The sequence below is a fragment of the Apium graveolens genome, chromosome 7 (genome assembly GCF_009905375.1).
Source record: "Apium graveolens cultivar Ventura chromosome 7, ASM990537v1, whole genome shotgun sequence".
Taxonomy (NCBI): domain Eukaryota; kingdom Viridiplantae; phylum Streptophyta; class Magnoliopsida; order Apiales; family Apiaceae; genus Apium; species Apium graveolens.
In genome coordinates this window covers 47,018,533-47,038,000 of record NC_133653.1, presented here as the reverse complement: position 1 = coordinate 47,038,000, position 19,468 = coordinate 47,018,533, and the positions used below count along the sequence as shown (strand labels likewise).

At 35.1% G+C, this 19,468-nt stretch overlaps 1 protein-coding gene across 1 annotated transcript; it reads right to left on the bottom strand.

The window, feature by feature from the left end:
* Nucleotides 1-17,269: 17,269 nt before the first annotated feature.
* LOC141675116 (F-box protein CPR1-like) lies at nucleotides 17,270-18,904 on the bottom strand. Its single transcript, XM_074481834.1, has one exon. It carries the CDS (start codon nucleotides 18,738-18,740, stop codon nucleotides 17,607-17,609), a length of 1,134 nt encoding a protein of 377 aa, XP_074337935.1. The 5' UTR covers nucleotides 18,741-18,904; the 3' UTR covers nucleotides 17,270-17,606.
* Between the last annotated feature and the right edge of the window lie 564 nt (nucleotides 18,905-19,468).

Genomic DNA, 19,468 nt, shown 5'->3' with positions numbered 1-19,468 from the left:
GAAGGAAGTGACCTTCAAGAATGTGAAGTGTAAGACCGGTGGCTTGATACCCAGAAAGGGAGACGCCAGGTATGAAAGATATCCCAACATTGAGATGACTGTTGAGATAAACAACAAAAGTAAATAAGGAATTATTAAGAAGAAGTTCACGTTAAACACGACCAATATCTTCCAGAACATCCTTGTTATCGTTACCAAATTAGGCAAGAAGAGCGGATAACCGTTGTTATCTTTTGGAGGCCATATTGATTGACCTCATTTTGAATACAAATGTTATTGTGAAAATTAGGCATATACTATCGAGGTGGGAATGATTGAATAAGACACCCTTATCAGGGATATATGACTTAATTTATCCATGGAAGGATGCATGTACCTTTTTAAAGGTGGAATTAAGGATAGAACATCGGTAACTTAAAACGAATCCTAGGGGAATGCATAAAGGTTGGCATTTCACCCTTAATAGGGAGAGTATGAGTTTTGACAGTATGAATTGGAAAGGATTAAGGTAATAACAACCTTTAAGGATCGGTGGAGAAATTTTTCAGAAGTATATAGACAATGATTCTGGTATTAATAAATCGTATCTTGATATGCCCTGTGCCTAAGGTGTACCTGATGAAGAATTTAAGGATAACCTTAGAGGTTTTACAAGGGGGAAGGTAATATTCAAAATTCTCAAGAATAGAAATTTTGATAAAGGAAATATGACATAATTATAATAATGCCAGGTGGGCACGTGTTGAACCATAAGAAAGTATAGATCGACCCAATGAAGGTCGAGATTGGTGAAAACATGTAGGACCCAAGATAAGAGACGTCATAAGTATGATCGAGAGTCAGTTGTGACAATGTTAACCTCTAAAAGACCGAGGCAATAACTTATGGAAAAATGGTGATATTTTTTTTTTCACCAAAGCGTAAGGAAGAGCATTTTCACACAAGCGGTGATGGGAAATGAGGTAGAAAATTAGTGAAAGTGGTTAAGATGACATTGATTGTAAGGAAATATTACTATCAAGAAAGGCCAAAGAGGTGGCCAACACTTTAAGTGTAAGAGGACAATTACAGGCGCTCGTGCCAGAGGAATACAGTGATAATGGTTGAAGCCGTAAAGGTTGTATTATGGTTTGAAAGATTGACATTCCTTCTGATGACTGTGCAATACCCAACAGTAATAGTAGTTTGGTAAAGGTTTAATTTGTGTAATCGCCATGAGCTGGCTATCTATCTTAGAAGGTACTATCTTGAGAATGAGCCTGGACCATGTTTCAAAAGGACTAAACGAACCTTTGAGTTAAGTCTTCTATCGAAGGCATATGATTAAGAATGGTATTAACCTGCTATCGTTGCTTTGATTGAAACTCTTCTGCAATTTTATCTGCTTCATGTCATGTATGTATGTCAAGATCAGGAGTGTTCTTCATGAATCATGAATGGTGATTATGTTACCTCCTTAGAAGGATTTGATACGACATGTATGGACTCCGTATGGTTAGATAGTAAGATTTCATGGAACGTGAATGACGACAGTAGGTCAGTAGTGGACCATAGTAATGCAGCAATGATTCTGCGAGCATGAGCTGATTACAATCGTGAGAGTTGTATTGGAATGGATGTTGAGATTGAGTACCACTAATCGGGTCGTGGTAGTTTATAAGTTATCATTGATAGACTAATTAAGTAGAGTATCTACCTATTGAATATTTATTCCCTCTTATGAAAAGAGAGTCGTATTACTATATGAGGAAGGTTGCGGTGCAAGCATAGAATTCTAGTAACGATGATGTCTAGAATGAGATCCCAGATCGATTTTCGATATCGAGGGAGTTTCAAAGGTGATTGTGTATAAGCTCGAGCAAGAGCATGGGTCCATAGAATGATGGATGGAATAGTAAATATTTAAGCATGCGAAATGCGATGCGATAATACTTGATATATATACACATATGTTTTGTTCTCCTATGATAAACCTCTATAGTTCAGAGGTAGGTTCCAAGCCAGATATTTTGTGGCAGTATATTTTTTTTCATATATACAATTCTCTTCAGTTCGTTCTTTTCTCTACTTTTCATTTCATGTAAGCTGAGAAGAACAACCCTTCCAGAAGGGGAGGTATTGCCGAATGACTATCTATCTGTGTGATAAAAGCCTAGTAGGATACCATCTATTGTTTAATTGCTTGTCAAGTACTAAAGGCTGGCCACCTTCTGTACTAACTATGCGATATAACAAGTGTTCATGATCATAGTGATCTCTCAACAAATTCCTTTACTTCTAAATGATTGATCAAACTTTGGGAAATAGAAATAGCTGAAAAAGGAGTAATAAAGTTGTGGTAGTATTCGGAATGGAAACACATTCGTGATATTAAGGTTGACGTGGTTATTAAAAGGTTATAGAACGCTAACGAGCAAAAGTGTAACCAGTATAGTATTATGTACGGAAGATAGTAACGCTTACGAATTAGAAAAGAATGAGTATCGAGAAGCAAAAGCTATAATGCTAGAAGCTATGATGAGAGCCGGTACAATAGACTTGAAAGAATTTGGAATGATCACTTAACGCGGATTAAGTTATCTCACGATAATCGATCGTATGTCAGTATCGAGGTATCGCCTTATGAGATCCTTGAGGGAAGACAATGTCGATCCCCTTATGTTAGGATGAAGTTGTAGAGCGCAAGATGCTCGGACCAGCAGTAGTCCAAAGGACCAAGGATATAATAGATCTAATCAGAGGACGACTGGTAGTAGCCCAAGATGGACATAAGAAGTATGTTGATTTGACACGAAAGGACAAAGAATAGGGAGTAGGGGACCTAGTTTTTTTAAAGGTATCCCCTTGTAAACCCTTGGAAAGGATTGATGAGATTCGGAAAGAAAGGAAAGCTAAGTCCACAATTTGTCGGACCCTTGGATATACTAAAGCATATTGGGAAGTTAGCATACGAGCTAGCCCTACCCCCGAACCTGTAGCAAGTTCATAATGTGTTCCACGTATCAATGTTAAAGAAGTGTAATTCGGATGCCAGATAAATAGGGGCATATGAGAGCATAGTCATGCAACCCGACGTAACCTATATGGAGCAACCAGGAAGGGTTATAGAGTGAAAAAGGAACAAGTGCTTAGGAGAAGGGTTATCAAACTAGGCAGAGTTTGGTGGTAGGACCACAATGTGGGAAAATTTACTCGAGAGTTAGAAAGTGCAATGCTAAGAGAGTATCCCTATTCATTTTCTATCTGATTCCGGGACGGAATCCTTTTAAGGAGGGGAGACTGTAATAACCCCAATTTTTGGAAATTTTTGAAACCCTTATGAATAGTGATTTTGCAGATTCTGCTGAATGAGAAAACTTTTCATGCCACACTATGTAGGGGTTCTGTTATTGATATTCTGAGATTTTATTAGTACTCTATATGGTATATAAGTGTATGTAAAGATCGTCAGAATCCAATTCCGAACACTTAGATTTTTCCCGGAAATCCACTAGATACGGAAAGAATTGAGTATAAGGTAACAGGATAAAAAGGATTTAAATAAAAGGATTATAAGAGAGGATCATAAAAGGAATATAATATATTGAGAAAGGCTAAGGAAACCCAAGTAATAAGATCCCGGGTATGATCCCTCAAACGAGAAACGAGAACAAAAGTTAAGCGAACCATTTAACAGATCAGCGGTGATTAGGCAACAATTAGGAAGTTAATCAAGGAGTTTAGGGATGATGAGGTCATCCAACCAATAAGAAGAGGGCAAGTAAGGGATGATGACATCATAAGCATGACATAAGCAAGACATAAGGGGAAGGAGGTGTGGTTGATTTAAAACCACACAAAGTTCAAGGTTAGAAAGGTAATTAACCAAAAACAAAACAAAAAACAACCAAGCTAAGCTAAACAAATCAAAAACACAAAATCATTTCATTTTTCCCACATTTGCTCTCGGCTTTTCTCCATTTCAAGAAGAAAAATTTTCAAAATTCAAGTTCCAAGCTTCCTTAATTGGTAAGATAATTATCTAGTACTCCTTATGCATAGATATAGCTATCCTATGAGTTTAAGCCTCCAAATCATTCATAATCTTCTCCAAGAAATCAATGAAGAAGACAATGAATAGTGATTTCAAGGTTTTTAACTTGATTTTTCTTGTTTTTCCTTTAAGATCCAAGCATCCCTAAGACATCTCAAGGCTTCTTAAGGCTTCCTAGCTGCTCCAATCACTTCAAGGAAGGTATAACATCTCCAAACTCTAGCTTTACTTTGTATATTAGGATGATTTTTATAGTTATGGTAAAAGAGTAGCTTGATGCTTGTTGGTTTAGAGTTTGGGTTGGAATGGTAGTGAATTGAATGTTGAAATCTTATGGTTTGGTTAAAGGACTTAAGTATAGTTTAAATTCAAGTTTAAGAATAAGTATAAATTGTTAATTTTGAGTTGATTGGGGCTGTTATGATGTAGTGTGGGTTTATGTTGGTTGTATGAATGAATTGGGATTGATTGGTGGTTGAATTGGAATGGTATAAAATTGGGAAATTGCGTAAACATAGCCGTCGTAATGTCTGATTTACTTTAGACTGCTTTTGTTCATAACATTAGGACCCGAGAACTCCCTGCTAGGTTTTGACCATTGCCATTTTTAGATAGTTCATGTTACGAGCTTCGTTTTGATATGTGGTTCTTTTGATTCCGATGTACGGTTTAGGAGAAACGGTCGTTTTAAGTAACGACATTTCGCGAACGAAACATTTCCCCTCGCCTTACTTTGAAACCTTGGTTAAAGACCTTAAAGGACTAAGTGGAGTATGAAACATTTATGTAAAGTGTGTTAGGCAGTTGGTAAGACACTCGCAAAAGAATCGCCTTAAAACTCGTAATGGTTAATTTATTAAAAATGGTGGAGCCGAGGGTACTCGAGCGACTTAAGAAAATCATTAAGCGCAAAGCGAGCGTTAGAGTCTAAATTGGTTAAAGTATAGATTTACAAGTGACTTTGGTTTAATTCCAACTTATATGTTGTTTATAGGTTACTAGACTCGTCCCAAGCCATTAATAACCCCCAGTCGCTCAGGCAAGTTTTCTATCCGTATAAACTGTTGTTGTGATGTATATGTGTATATGCATGATCTTGTGATAAATGCATATTTGTTATTAGCAAATTCTTGCGATATATTGGAGCATGTGATATGGTATATATGCATGTCTGTTTCGTATTCTTGATTTATATATCTGTTGGTTCAAATGCTTATTAGTTGCATAATACCTATGCTAGAGATAAGCAGTAGTGGCGTCTACCCTTAGTATAGGGGACCCAAAGGTGAACATATTTCTAAATCGGGAGTCGATGTTCCCGAGTATATTATATATATATATATATATTTATATATATATGGATATAGTTTTCAAAACTATTGATCGAATAAGGTTTATTCGATAACTTTATTTTATTTAATGAATATTATTTGAATATTCATTCGAGGACTTATGACTCTGTTTATTTTATTTAATGAATATTATTTATAATATTCATTCGAGGTATTATGACTCCGCTTATTATTTAATAATATTCTTTATTTTATTAAAGAATAATGTTTCGATAATTAAACTTATTTTCGATTATTCAAATAAAGATAGTACTTTCATATAAGTATATCTTTGGTTATTTAATATCCATTTCAAGTATGAGTTTTAAAACTTCTACTTCGAATATTTTTATAAGGATTATCTTTATGAGAATATTATTTAAATAATAATATTCAGATATTTCTAATATATCGGGACTGATTTATTTTAATAAATCAGCAGTACTCCAAACATTCTTAAAAATGTTTTCGAGTCTTCAAAATGATTTTTAAAGTTAGAGTGGACCCCAAAACTCATTTTTATATTTAAGATCTTCCTTTCAAAAGGGGATTTAAATACTCGCTCAAAACCTGGGGGATCCGGCTCTGTGGTGTATTTTACATTCGCAACGTGGTGTATTTTATATTGGAGTATCTTGTAACTTCATCTTTTCAACTTATATCTGGTTAATGGTCATCTTATGCATGACAAAGATTTTCACAAAAATGTTGAGACAAGGTTAGATATATGAGATCACCTTGCAACGATATTTTTATACAGTTATAAACTGGGACTCTGTGTATATTATGCATGGAAGAAGACTTCCAAGATTTTGAAAAGTATATATGTATATATACTGAATATTTTGCGACTTCATCGCATTAAGATATCAAACTTGGTCCATTTCTTTTGACCAAGACTTTCATGAGTACTATGAGAAGGATCATATATTGTTAATCATTATACATATTATTTTGGTGGGCTTGCTGCTCACCCTTGCTTTCTTCTTTCATCACACAACAACAGATATAAAAGATGAACAGGACCAAGCTCCCAATTCGCAAGCGGTTAGAAAATGTTCCGCAGTTTTCTGGAAGCGTCGATGCCGCCGTAGCTGAGGTAGGAGCTACCAATAGGCTAGGTTTTCAACTATTGATGAATCATACTTATGTATAATATGAATTGTAATAATGGAAAAGAAATGTAAATTTATTCAGAACCTTCTTGAGGTGTAATGGCTTATTATGTGGAATAAAACGACTTATGTTATTTTTTGGATATTCATCTCCGAGACTATAACTTGTGGTGTGTGTGTTTATTGTGGGGTCACAGTACAGAGTAGTTGATTGTTTATTAAGATTGGTTGTTATTAAGGGAAATGGAACTCGTGACAACCTGGATCCCCGACCCCGGATTTGGGGGTGTTACAACCATTGCTCATGAGTCAATAATTGTGGATGATGCTGAAAAGGAAAGACAATTTCAGCAACATTACAAGGCTGTAATTGATAACACTTCCTTGGATGCTGACACTTTTACTCATCATGTGTCAGCCTATCAATTGTTGGCTGCTCAGGGCAATGAGGAGGCAGAAAAGACATTAAATTTGGTGCATACTTCAGAATCTCTAAAAAGGGATAAAGCTGCTATCAATTTAATGCCTCCTACAGCTGATGAGCCATCTGAAGAATTTGGAGTAAATTCTAATGATGATGACTCTATTTCATTTGATGGAAGCATGAACTTAGAGGGAGATGAAGGCCCAAGTTCTATTCCTGATCTACCTGAATGGGCCTTGACTAAGGAATCCACACCTGGACAATTCAATGTATCCTTGGTCAAACAAATCATGTCTATCCAAATGGCCATTCAGAAGAGCTCAAATGCCGGTACCAAGGCTGTTCTTCAAGCTCACCTCGATTCTTTACATCTAATGAAGCTACAGCAAGTCAAACAAAATCTTAGTGTAGATGAAATCAAAAAGGATATAGCTGACTTGAAGACCTACAATTCTGAGAAGCTGGATTCAGTCATGCCATATGGTACCATGCAGGATCTATTACTGAGACTGAGGAGAGAATCAGATTCTGAAAAGAAGCTGGCCAAGCTGGAAGATAGAGTTCAAGTTATTGAGAATTTTGTGGCCATCCTTCTTCAAAATCAACAGTCTCAGACAAATCTTCTCATGCAACTGGCTAAAGCACAAGGCCTATCTCCTCAACTTGATGATAACAAAAAGGAGGAGAGAGAACCAAGTAAGGAGGAGAAAGGACCAAGTGAGGGGGAGAAACTTCAAGTTCAAATCAGCAAAGTAATTGTACCTTCAATTAGTGTCTCCAAGCCACCAGTTGCAGATGGTATAGATCTAATTAAAGCAGCAGCAGCAAACTTGAAAGTTGCTGAGAAAGGAAAGTTGAGTTTGATCAACTGGGATAAGATTGATGAGGAGATACAGAAAAAGTTTGAACTTGTCAAGGAGCCAGTTAAGTCAGGCATCCATCACTCTCAAGTCAAGCAAATCAGTGTGAATGAGATGAGCATGAATTATCTGGAAAAAGGACAATCTTCCTGCATCAAATCTCCAGAGGCTGAAATGATTCTTAAACCAAGGGTAAATTATTCAAAATCATCCTTAAAGAACCCCTTGGATACTGTGATTGAAACACCCAAGCCTGATGAAAAGAAGCTTCTGTCAAGATCAATTGCTTTCTATAAAGATCCAGCTGATTCAGCTTCAAAAAGAAGAATTGCTAAGATATTCAGAAATGGAAAGGAAATTTGTGTGATGGCTGGGCATCCTCAATTTGCTCAAGCAAAGAGAGAAGAAAAGGCAAGATTAAAGCAGGAAAAGAAGCAAGTTGCTCTAGATGCAAAGAAGGCTAAACAAAAGAAAGAGCAGATTGCTATCTTAGCCAAGCTACAGGCTGTAAGTTCATCTCAACAAATTCCCTCTCAACCTTCTGAAGCCACTGAATCAAGGAAGCAAATTGAAGAACAGAAGAAATCCCCAAGGAAGAAAGAATTGGCTAGAAGAACAAAAAGGAAACTGGATATTGTTGGCAAGGAATTGGAAGATCAATTTCCTAAGGTACCCACACCAGCTACAACTCAAGCATCAAAGCCCTCTGTGGTATTTGAAAATATAAGGGTGGTGGATCCCTACAGGAATATTCATGGTGAACCTATTGTGCCCAAGGATGAGCTAATAGAGTGGGATAACATATCAATTCCTGACTTCAGTTTACCAATCCTTAGCAAGCCAAAAAGGACAAAGTCAAGGGCAGTCAAGAAAGTGAAGCTGTCACCTCTCAAATCCAAATCAGTAGTTAAAGCTCAACCCAAAGTCAACAGGGGAGACTACTTGTACTTGTGTGACATCAAAGAGTTTTCAGATCTAAATCTTTATCTGGATGAACTAGATGAAGTTAGGGGAATTGATGCTTACAGAAACCTACCTGAAAGCTTAGTATTCAAGTACAAAGGAGGAAAGGAGATTCAGTGGCCACTTCACAGGATTCTTCAAGAAAGCCAAGTTGTACTGATTAAAGTTTATTCATCCTTCAAGAAGAACTTTGGGTTCAAGGTCACTGCAAGAAGACTAGTATTAAAGAAGATTGAAGAACTAAGGAGTATTAGAGCTAAAGATGCACTCCCAAAGACTCTAATCATCCCATACACAGGTAGAAGAGTGCATCTAAGGCCCTACTGGCTGATGGAGTTCATGGATGACAAAGGTGTGAGAAGATTCTTCAGGTTAGAAGACCAATTGAGTATCTCTAGCAATGACACTCTCTTGGAAATGCAAGAAAAGCTAGATATCTCAGAATCTGATGAACTGGAATTCCACAGGCAGCTCCAAAATCAGATTGATGAAAACAACAGGAAGCTTGGAAGAAGATCTAGACCTTCAAGAAACTAGAAAAATCTGCTCAGGCTAGAGGAGCATCTTGAAATGACTGTGAGTCAAACTTTGTACATTTTGATTATTTGAAGCACTTTCAGTATTATCTACTTGTCTTTAAAGCTGTATGTTTAGGATGTTTTGTTATCATCAAGTATCTCTTAATTTATGCCTACAATTCCAGTAGACATAAATTGGGGGAGATTGTTGTGCATATGTTGTGTACTTGATGATTTCATAAACAAAACATCTAAGTATATTTTACTTAGTAAAATTATGTAGCACTCGACGGATAAGAATTATAGTCCCGACGGATAACTTATTATAGTCCTGACGGATGATGACTTATTATCCATCGAGTGAGTAGCTTATGTAATAATGAGTCAGTGGCACAGTTCTGTATACATCTTTGTAAAGATTCTGTAGTAGCCTATAAGTCATGTTGACTTTAACTAGATATACAGAATAGGTTGATTAATTGTATATAAATGATGTCTTGTAATTCTGCATAAGTGAAATGAAGTCAAGTGCCAGAATAGCTACCGACGGATGATTAACAAAGCCATCGACAGATGATCAAATGACTATCAACGGATGTTTAATATAGCAGTCGACGGATGATCAATGAAGCCATCAACGGATGTTCAGAAAGTCAACAGATGATCATATATCCAACGGATGTTCATAAAGTCCAACGGATGATCATATAAAGAATTCAAACAACAGTTGAACAGTGAAAGCTGAGCACAGCCGTCGAGATGTATACAAATCTACTGTGGAAGCCCATTAACTGGGTAATAAAGGACGAAAAGTAGCAAAGCTTAAGACTGATAGTTTTTATATTTATTCAGTCTTTTTGACTTTGTAATTTTGGTAATATATAAACCAAGAACGTAGCAAATAGAAACAAGAGAGCTGAGATACAAAAACAGATAAATCTTTGTAAGCAAAATTATTAGCATTTCCCTGTATTCTCAGTAGTTCAATTTGTAAGCAGCTGTGAGCATTCTTGCACACAGAGTTCTCTCGATATATAATATATATCTCTGGTGGAATTGTTTAAATCCACCAGAAAGTTTTTAAAGACTCTTGTTTTTAATTACTTATGTTTTGATTCAATTAAGTTTCTATTCCGCATTGTGCTAATCAAAACACTTATATCTATATTCGAGTTGAACATTTTTATTTCGAGAAAAAGGTTCAAGAATTCCATTCAACCCCCCTTCTGTAATTCTTGCTATATTGTTAAGGGACTAACAGGATATATCAATAAGAGGAGCCGTACCATTATATTACTAGTTGCACAGGGCTGCCTCCATATAAACAGTAAGGTAGTCCTGCCCTCATATCAACAGAAGAGGAGTCCTCACCTTATATTTTAAAGAGACTTGAAGAGACAAGTGGGACAAGTGAGAGTTATTACTGATATCTCAACTGCACAGGAGGTATTACTATAACAATTTATGACTACATGGCCATATTGGGGCACATCATAGAAATCTAGCGGGACTACATTACGCTTGAAAGGGCCTCATCAAGCTCAGCACTACTTACATATTTCAGTTAAAAATAATTTATAGACCCTCATCAACATTTTTAATAATTTGAGATAAACATTGAAAAAGTTCAAGTGGAAGGACACATGAAAAACAGTAATGATAAGTCAAATCATATAAATGAAATACAGAGGAAAAGATAAGTCTTTGATAAAAAAATTCACTATATCGATGTCACTTTACAAAAGATAATGAATCTGTAACTTTGAAAATAATGCAGGTGAGAGCAACAATGCATGTCACAATTAAGTTCTAAATATGAACTGTAATTGTATAGTATGTTCAGCACGTGAACTGTCATTCAAAGTAGCTTCACAGTTGTGATAACATATAAAAATAATTTATTCTTTACCAAATCACTTATAAATAGAGAGATACAACATCATGAAGTCATACTCGTCAAAAGTAAATATGTTTTCACTCCCAAATTTGGATAATTGGTTTTGTGAAAAAACAGTTGTTGTAGCGCATTACTGGAAGGGTATTGGTGCAGGCAGGAGGTTTATCAAATGTCCCGACGGTGTTTACATTTACGAACATTGGATCGAAGAGCCGCTTGAACCCCGTACAATAGTTCTCATTGAAATTTTTAGGGAAGAAATTACCACAGAGAATGTAGCCCACTGTGCTGAAATTCGTGAGTTGCAGCGTGAAAATGAGGAGTCAACGAGGAAATTACAGAGAATGAAGGTGTTCATCGAGTCCAATAGCTGGAACATCAATGAAGATGATTATGACTCCGATGATATAGATGAATGATCTGGTTGATATATTGCTGGTTTTTAATATTTGTATTGTTGCATCGTACTCATTTTTATTTATGTATCGTGTTATTATTGTGTATCGAAGTAGGCACTGTTTTTCAACTACGTGTTATTATGTAACTGATGTTATGTGATGGAATTAGTGTTTCAAGTTAAATATCCATTATCAGCAAATGAGTTAAGAACAAATATGAGGCCTCGTCAAGAAAAAATATATTCTCCCATGATACACTTTTCCAAGCAAATAAAACCATACAAAAAAAATTACATACTACAAATAGGTTTACATCACTAGTCAACATAAAAAGAATTAAACCAGAATATTTTTTTGGGAATTAAATATGAGTGTTGCAAAACATGCCCTCACGTAACAAATGCACACTCGACTTACATGACACCTATTTCGAAGCTACAAAAGTCATAAATTTACAATCTTTTTATTATAATAAAAATTATACATTAAAAATAGGTTTCCATGACTCACCAACAAAAAAACAAAATATTTTTTTACAATTTAATAATAGAGCTCAAAAAATGCCCTCCATAGAATTTTTCTTGCTTGTAAAACAATACACACTGGTGGAAAGCCGGGAGGAAAAGAAAAAAAGGAAAAAAAAATAAACCCCAGAACGCCACTACTTCTGGGGCTCTGGGGCGAACCCCCAAAAAAGTGGCGTTTTGTGCCATTTTTGAAAGTTTTTGAATGATTATGCCATCAAAGTGAACTTTTCGTTCAACTTGCAAATTTAATGTGGATGTAATGTGTTTCAGGAAGTTACATTGCTTTACAGACTTTGAATTAACTTTTAATTCTAAAGATGCAAGTCTACCTCATTCGTCTTTTTGAGCTTTAGTTTTACTGGATTTGTAGGTTTAATGATCTTACCAAGAAGAACTAACATGATTGAAATACCAGTTGCGACAAAGTATACACTTTTGTATGCACTTAGTGTTTCACTTAAAGTTAACACCCGTGATTAATCAAGTAAACAGTTTTATAAATTCCCTTAATCTTATAAATAAATCAATTCCTACAATTCACTTCTCTTCTTTATCAAAAAATTGTAGACTTAATAAGAAACTGACACAAGCGCAGTTCAGAACCAAAAGTGTGTAAGCAAAGTCCATGACCAAAAGAATCTTCGGAAATATAGCCATTTCGGAAGAACCATTTGCTACAATCTGTAAATGACTGTTCATAAACATGTGAAGTTAAAATTAAGGCTAACAGAGAAATTTCCAATTAATATAACATTGAAGAATCTGATATGTATGTTTGTTACTTCTTGAACAAGCTGCTATAAGTAGAATTGAATGAATGAAGAATATAAGTGGCACCTCAACTGCACTTTTTTCCAACTCAGCACCCAAGATATCAACATGTATGCCCGGTCTCATCGTAGTTTTTGCTTTAGCTTAACAAATTTCTTACAACCCCTGATCAACACCATAATACCTGCTTTATATGCTCAGCCTATACTTTTTGTGCGAAAACCAATACAAAACTCTAAACTGGTCATTAACGAAGAATCTTGATTCAAGGTTCTAATATGCACATCCTTTAAGAACTTATCTATAGTCCCTCCATTCCAAACCTCCTCCAACCCCAAAAAATCCCAATCTCACCAACAAAACCAATTCTTAAAAAATTACCAATCATAAGCACTCCTACTTTAGCCCATGGTCACAAATCAACACACCAAAAAATTCATTTTTTTCTTATCCCAAATTACCCCAAATTGCAAGTAATTCGCAACGAACATACAACTGATGAAATCTATAATCTAATTACTTAAATATTACACAACCACTATTTATATTTCAGTAAAACTAGATAACTACTAAAATAAAGCATAAAAACACATACCCAGATGACATATGAGCAAAAAATCCAATCCTTAATACAGATTGAGATGAGATATAAAATCACAAATCAAAAAAACTAAAAAAATACCTGAGCGTGAACCCCATAGGTGAGGCATTTGGTACTTTCATATGGATTTGTATCGTTTGTAGTAGATTTATAGCAATCATTTCATACTATTTGGGATGGGAAGGCAAGAAGACCATAACTTATGATGATTAATTGATGGATGGATTACTTCTTGGTATTTCCGCTGACAATAATAATGATAATGATAAGCGTTTGACAACTTCATAGTGGAAGAATTGAGAATAAATCAGAGAGGGCCTGAGAAAATGAGAAAGAATTTTGAGGACGATCTCAAGACTGCCATGTACACACCCCGAGATTCTCCTTTATTTAGATCCAATTTGGGATGGGAAGGCAAGAAGACCATAACCAGTGATGATTAAATTTGATTTGGTTCATGGATGGATTGTCTATTGGTATTTCCGCTGACAATAATAATGATAATGATAAGCGTTTGACAACTTATTACCGCAAGAATTGAGAATAAGTCAAAGATGGCTTGACAAAATGAGAAAAAAGTTTGAGGTGATCTCAAGACTGCCACGTAGATACCACGAGAATCTCCTTTATTTGGATACTGTTTGGGATGGGAAGGCAAGAAGACCATAACATAACTGATGATGCTTAAATTCGATTTGATTAATGAATGGATTGCCTCTTGGTATTTCCGCTAACAATAATAATGATAATGATAAGCGTTTGACAACTTACTACCGCAAGAATTGAGAATAAATCGGAGAGGGCTTGAGAAAATGAGAAGGAAGTTTGAGGCGACTGCCAAGTAGACACCTCGAGATTCTTCTTTATTTAGACATATAGATATAGATGTATTTTCCCCGTATATACTACCGGTCTCGACAATTATTACATGATTAAAGTTAAACTAAAAAAATCCTTATGAAAGAGCACGGTTAGATATCTCAAGTGGTTAAGTGTTTATCATGTGTCTTTCCGGGTTCTGGTTCGATCGCTCACCCCGAGAATTTATGAGAAAATATACTCATTTGTAAGGCTATAAGTCATATTTGTCAAAAAAAATCCTTATAAGAGGCAACCGATATTTGTGTCCTGTGTTTGGTTAACTGTTTTTAAAATTTAATGCATATTCCTTATAACCATCTAGAATCAGATTTGATTTACGAGGAGAGATGGGTTTGAGAGAGGGTACCAGGTATCAAATTAAATTTCATTATTATTTATAAAGTTAAATACAATCTTAAAACATATATCTTAAATATTATATTGTTTAATCTTAAATAAGTTGTGCTTATATTTATTTAATACAAATTAGTAATATTTTATTTTACTAGTTTTAAAAATTATAACATTAAAATTTTTAATTTTTAATTTTTTAATCACTTATATTTATTTATTTTTGTTTGTAAGTTGTATAACAACTTAAATTCGACATATGCAATATATAAAAGTTTGATTCAATCACTGAATCAAAAATATTTAAATTAAACATATTTCATTCAAACATCGAACCAAACACATGATATTAGAAATGATTTCTCAACACCGTACCAATCTAACCGGATCCTTTATTCCAAACTCATATCAGCCTAACCCGATTTCTTATTCTAAACTCATACCTTATCAAAAATATGAAAACCGGATTGGATCCGGATACCGAATTATCGTAAAAATGTAATATGGATCCATATCCAAATTTATGTAAAAAAAACAGACCGGATATCCGGTCCGGTATTTCAGATATCCAAATATGTGAATTTTTTTAATCAGATACCGGACCGGAAATTTGAATAATCCGGATTTCGGATGCTCACCCCTAACAAACAGTAGTTATAGCATTACAAAGTACAAATCAATACTTCATGTCTCAGTTCTCACACAGGGTATTGGAAATTCACTATGCAACCACCAGGCATCAGCCAATTAGACATCATTCATCAAAAAACAAAGATCATTGTACATAATTGGGCACTGCAAGATCTGCAACAAAAACCAATTAGATGACATATTTCCTCAATTGCAACATTTTGTGATAAAGACTATCTAATGTCCAAAGCAGAACGGTTAGCAGTTCAGCTTGCAGAAGCCAAAGGAGCCTCACTTATCGATATGGTTCTTCAGTGGTGATTAACATTAACCTTACGATTTTAAAGTTTTTGCTAAAAAAATATTGTGGCTTAGAAGAAGGTGACATATACAGAAGTTTTATGCTCAAAATAGAAAAAGGCAGTAATTTACCCTTCAAAAAAGATACTTCCAACATTAGCCACCACGAAGATACCATATTCAGAGCTGCTTTTCTAATTATCATCACCACCAGCTTTCCAGTCCACTTGTTGTCCACTTGTCTCCTTCAAGTGAAACTACGCTCTCCGTATACTTGTAAATATGACCGTTGTACAGCTGTTTAGTCATATCAACAAGGAGTAGGACAATCTATTGTAGTTGAGATTCTGTACCTTACTGTGCCCACAAATTGCAGTACCTTGCCTGTTCATTCCATCAAAGTGATGAACTACATCCCGTCTACTTGTAAAATTGCAGTTACTCAAGTACCTATACTTTTAGGCTTTAGCTATATCCAAGGTGTTCAATAAGATCTAACACATTCACAGTCAGACAGACAGATTTGGGCTCAAATACTTCGTGTTCCGCAAACTCTATGTACATAAATCCATTTTTAAGACAATTTTAAACCTGGCCTCATTTCACCCTCTTTCCATTCTCTCTAATCATATAGAAACGAATTTGTTTACAACTGTTATAATTGTTTATCAAGTCTGTTTTAGGCAGAGGTGAATTATATATAACTACTTCTCGCTTCCGAGAGGCCAATTATATATTACTACTACTCACTTACGAAAGGCAAAGGGACCTGACTAAATTATATATGTTTAAACTAAATGTATACACTTGTCAGTATCCAAAATAAATTATACGTTTGTCATAGCTGATTCCCTTCTAGGAAGAACAGAAGTTCAATGCTTGCATCACTAGCAGAAGGTTCTTAATAATGAACTTCTAAAAGGGCCCTGGAAAAGGTGGTATGAAAAACTTATATTTATCTATGGTTTTCTACATTAAGAATCTAACAGTATCTTTTGTTAAATTGAACATTGTACGGAAAATATATAATGTTTATGCCTGCAGGAAGATGATCTGTGAGTTAGTTCAGAGGTACAGTAGTTGAAAGTGGTTTGCTATTCCATAGTATTTGCCAGCGCATATCAGCAAGAAAAATTGGGAAAGGTATGTGATGCTAAATACGGGTCTTATTTTATATTTCAGGACACAACATACTAATACCTTGAACGGCTGAACATATCATGTAAAAGAATAAGATTGAAATTACTGATCATGAGAAAAACACTGCAAATGCTCATGGAAGAAGAAGTTAAGTAATCTGGATTTGAATTTACCTTTCCGGTCTTCAATTGAGTAATGATTCCTATCGTGAGGCAAAACCTGGAGCTTTTACCAAAGTTATTCAGACTCCATAGCTAGAACTTGCCTCCTGGACCATCATGCGTGCATAATGTAGGTTTTCAGGTCAGAAAAGGAGAGCATTCAAAGAGTATACGATATCACAAAAGCTAATAGTCAATCTTTCTGCTCAACTTCAACTAACCTTTCACCAAGCACTGTCAACACTAGCGGTCCAAAATCTATTTTAAGGAATTCGGCTTAAGCAGATATGCATAATAAAAGGACAATCCATTCTGAGTAGTCCAGAATCTAAAATAGGCATAATACAATCAGATTGATAAAGTAGGTTAAAAAAATTAGGGGGCAGAGTGTAAGCAATGCAAGTCAAAAACAATTTTTTTAAGAAAAGATCATATACAGTATACCCTATCAGTCTATCACTATGCAAATCTATCAGTTTGCAGGAACATCATAACCAACATTGTTGATAGAATTTGATACCGTAATACACATGAAAAGTTGACAACGCAAGGCAAATTGACATTGCAGTCATCCATCATAAGGAGATAGATTTAGCGGTCTATCAAAAGTGACTACAATAACAGACGAAAGGTGAGGACTACAAGAACAGAGATGATACAATCATTAGCAAGCACAAAGATAATAGAATCGCCAGTGTTTTCCTAATTATTATCTTCACCAACATCTAGTTGACTTGTTTAAATCCTGCAAGTGAAACTAGGGTCTCTCTGTACTTGTAACCATCACGAGTGTAATGATGGGACGCCATATCAACTGAAAGTGGAACAGCCTTGACCTCTTTCCTATCGGAATTACATGAAATCCACACATAATCATCACTTGATATTAGTAGTAGAAGATCCCTTTTGTTGAAGTATCCAAGAATAACCACCGATGGCGTAACTAAATCAATACTAAACATCGGTGTCCATGACGCCTCAACTCCACCACCACTAAGGCATGTATCATCATCCAACATCCAAACGTAAATCTTTTGATCCAATCTCCAATCAGTCTTATAAACATCCAACTCATTTCTTGATATAATAACGGCAACAGAGTTATTAAATTCGGTAATACGAGCTTCATCATCATCAAAAATAGCAGGGAGCTTAATACCGCTATTTAGCGTCTCCTTGTTCAGATCAAACGTCATCATACCATAGGTTCCAAAACCGCACATGAATCCTTTAACACACACATCAAAATCACGATTCCAACGAACGTCAACCGGATCAGACAACTTTTGCCAAACATTCTTATTAGCCGAATACACATGAGCAGACATAAAAGGCGGTGATATAATACTAACAACTTTAAAATCATGATCTATTGGATCATAACCAAACCCCCAAGTTCCCATAAGACGCTCATCACTATACGATGGAATAAGTTTGGATTGTCTAATAGCAGGATTCCAAAGATAAATACTAGTTTCGTGTTTAGGAAAGTCAACAGCATCAACAAAACAAACAATGCCATTAGCAGAACCAACAATTCTAATATTACATTCACCTCGAGAATACGGAAGCCTAAGATCAGCCACGATTTCACGAGAATCGACATCTAAGAGTACAATCTCCTGTTCTGAAGAACATTCACTTTCCACACCTTTACAGCGGTTGATGATAAGAGTTTGATCAGTTTCGACTGTGATTGCGTGACGGAGCTGAGATTTGACGAAGGCAGGGTGTTTAATTAGCGATAACCAGGCCTTGCACACCGACTGGAAACAGATTAATGATTTCACCGGCACGCGTACCAGAATCTCACTTATTAGATCCTCCGAAAGTGTCGGATTGGGTCTAATTGCTGCCATTGAAGTAAATTACTGGGTCAACTCGGTGAGTTTAGAGTCTATGGCAAAGCTTTTAGGTTAGAAACGATGTCGTTGGAGTGAATGATTCTACTGAGGCTGGAGAACTGAGAGCGGTGAGTTGAGACAACTCGGGCGGAGAACTGTATTTCAGTGAATGGCTCATTTCCAACTTGTATGGACCACGTGCGCATTTGGAATAACTTACGACTTAATTGTAAGGGGTAAAATGGGAATTTCAGTAAAATATTAACTAAACTAAATTTCTTATTTTTCAGATTATATTAAAAACTAAACTTTATTATTATAGTTATAAAATAAGAACTTTAAAATTTTCGAATAATACTATTTAGCTGAGTTTCGAATTTTAGTTATAATAATAATGCCAAAAATTATATAATTTTACCAAAAGTAAATTCAAAAAGACTTTTTACATTTTTTTAATTATATACTTAATTTAAATCTAATTGTTTCATTTTTAATTTTTTGACGTATTATTTACTGTGCATTTAATAAAAATATTTTGGTCAATGTTAATATTTAATATAAAAGAAATCAATTTTATAATATTTTAACTTATATTTGAAATTCTGACTAAAATTAATTTATATTTTAAAATTGAATTTTCAGTTTTACCCCTTATCATTTTAATTATAATCTGCAAAAGGGTGCATACTGACCTATGAAGTTGAAGTTGAGGGGTGCAAGTTGTATTTCCGAAAGTTCTCATA

What these genes read in the sequence shown, in the direction of transcription:
- LOC141675116 (XM_074481834.1), bottom strand. Translation starts at nt 18,740, where the DNA reads ATGGCAGCAATTAGACCCAATCCGACACTTTCGGAGGATCTAATAAGT.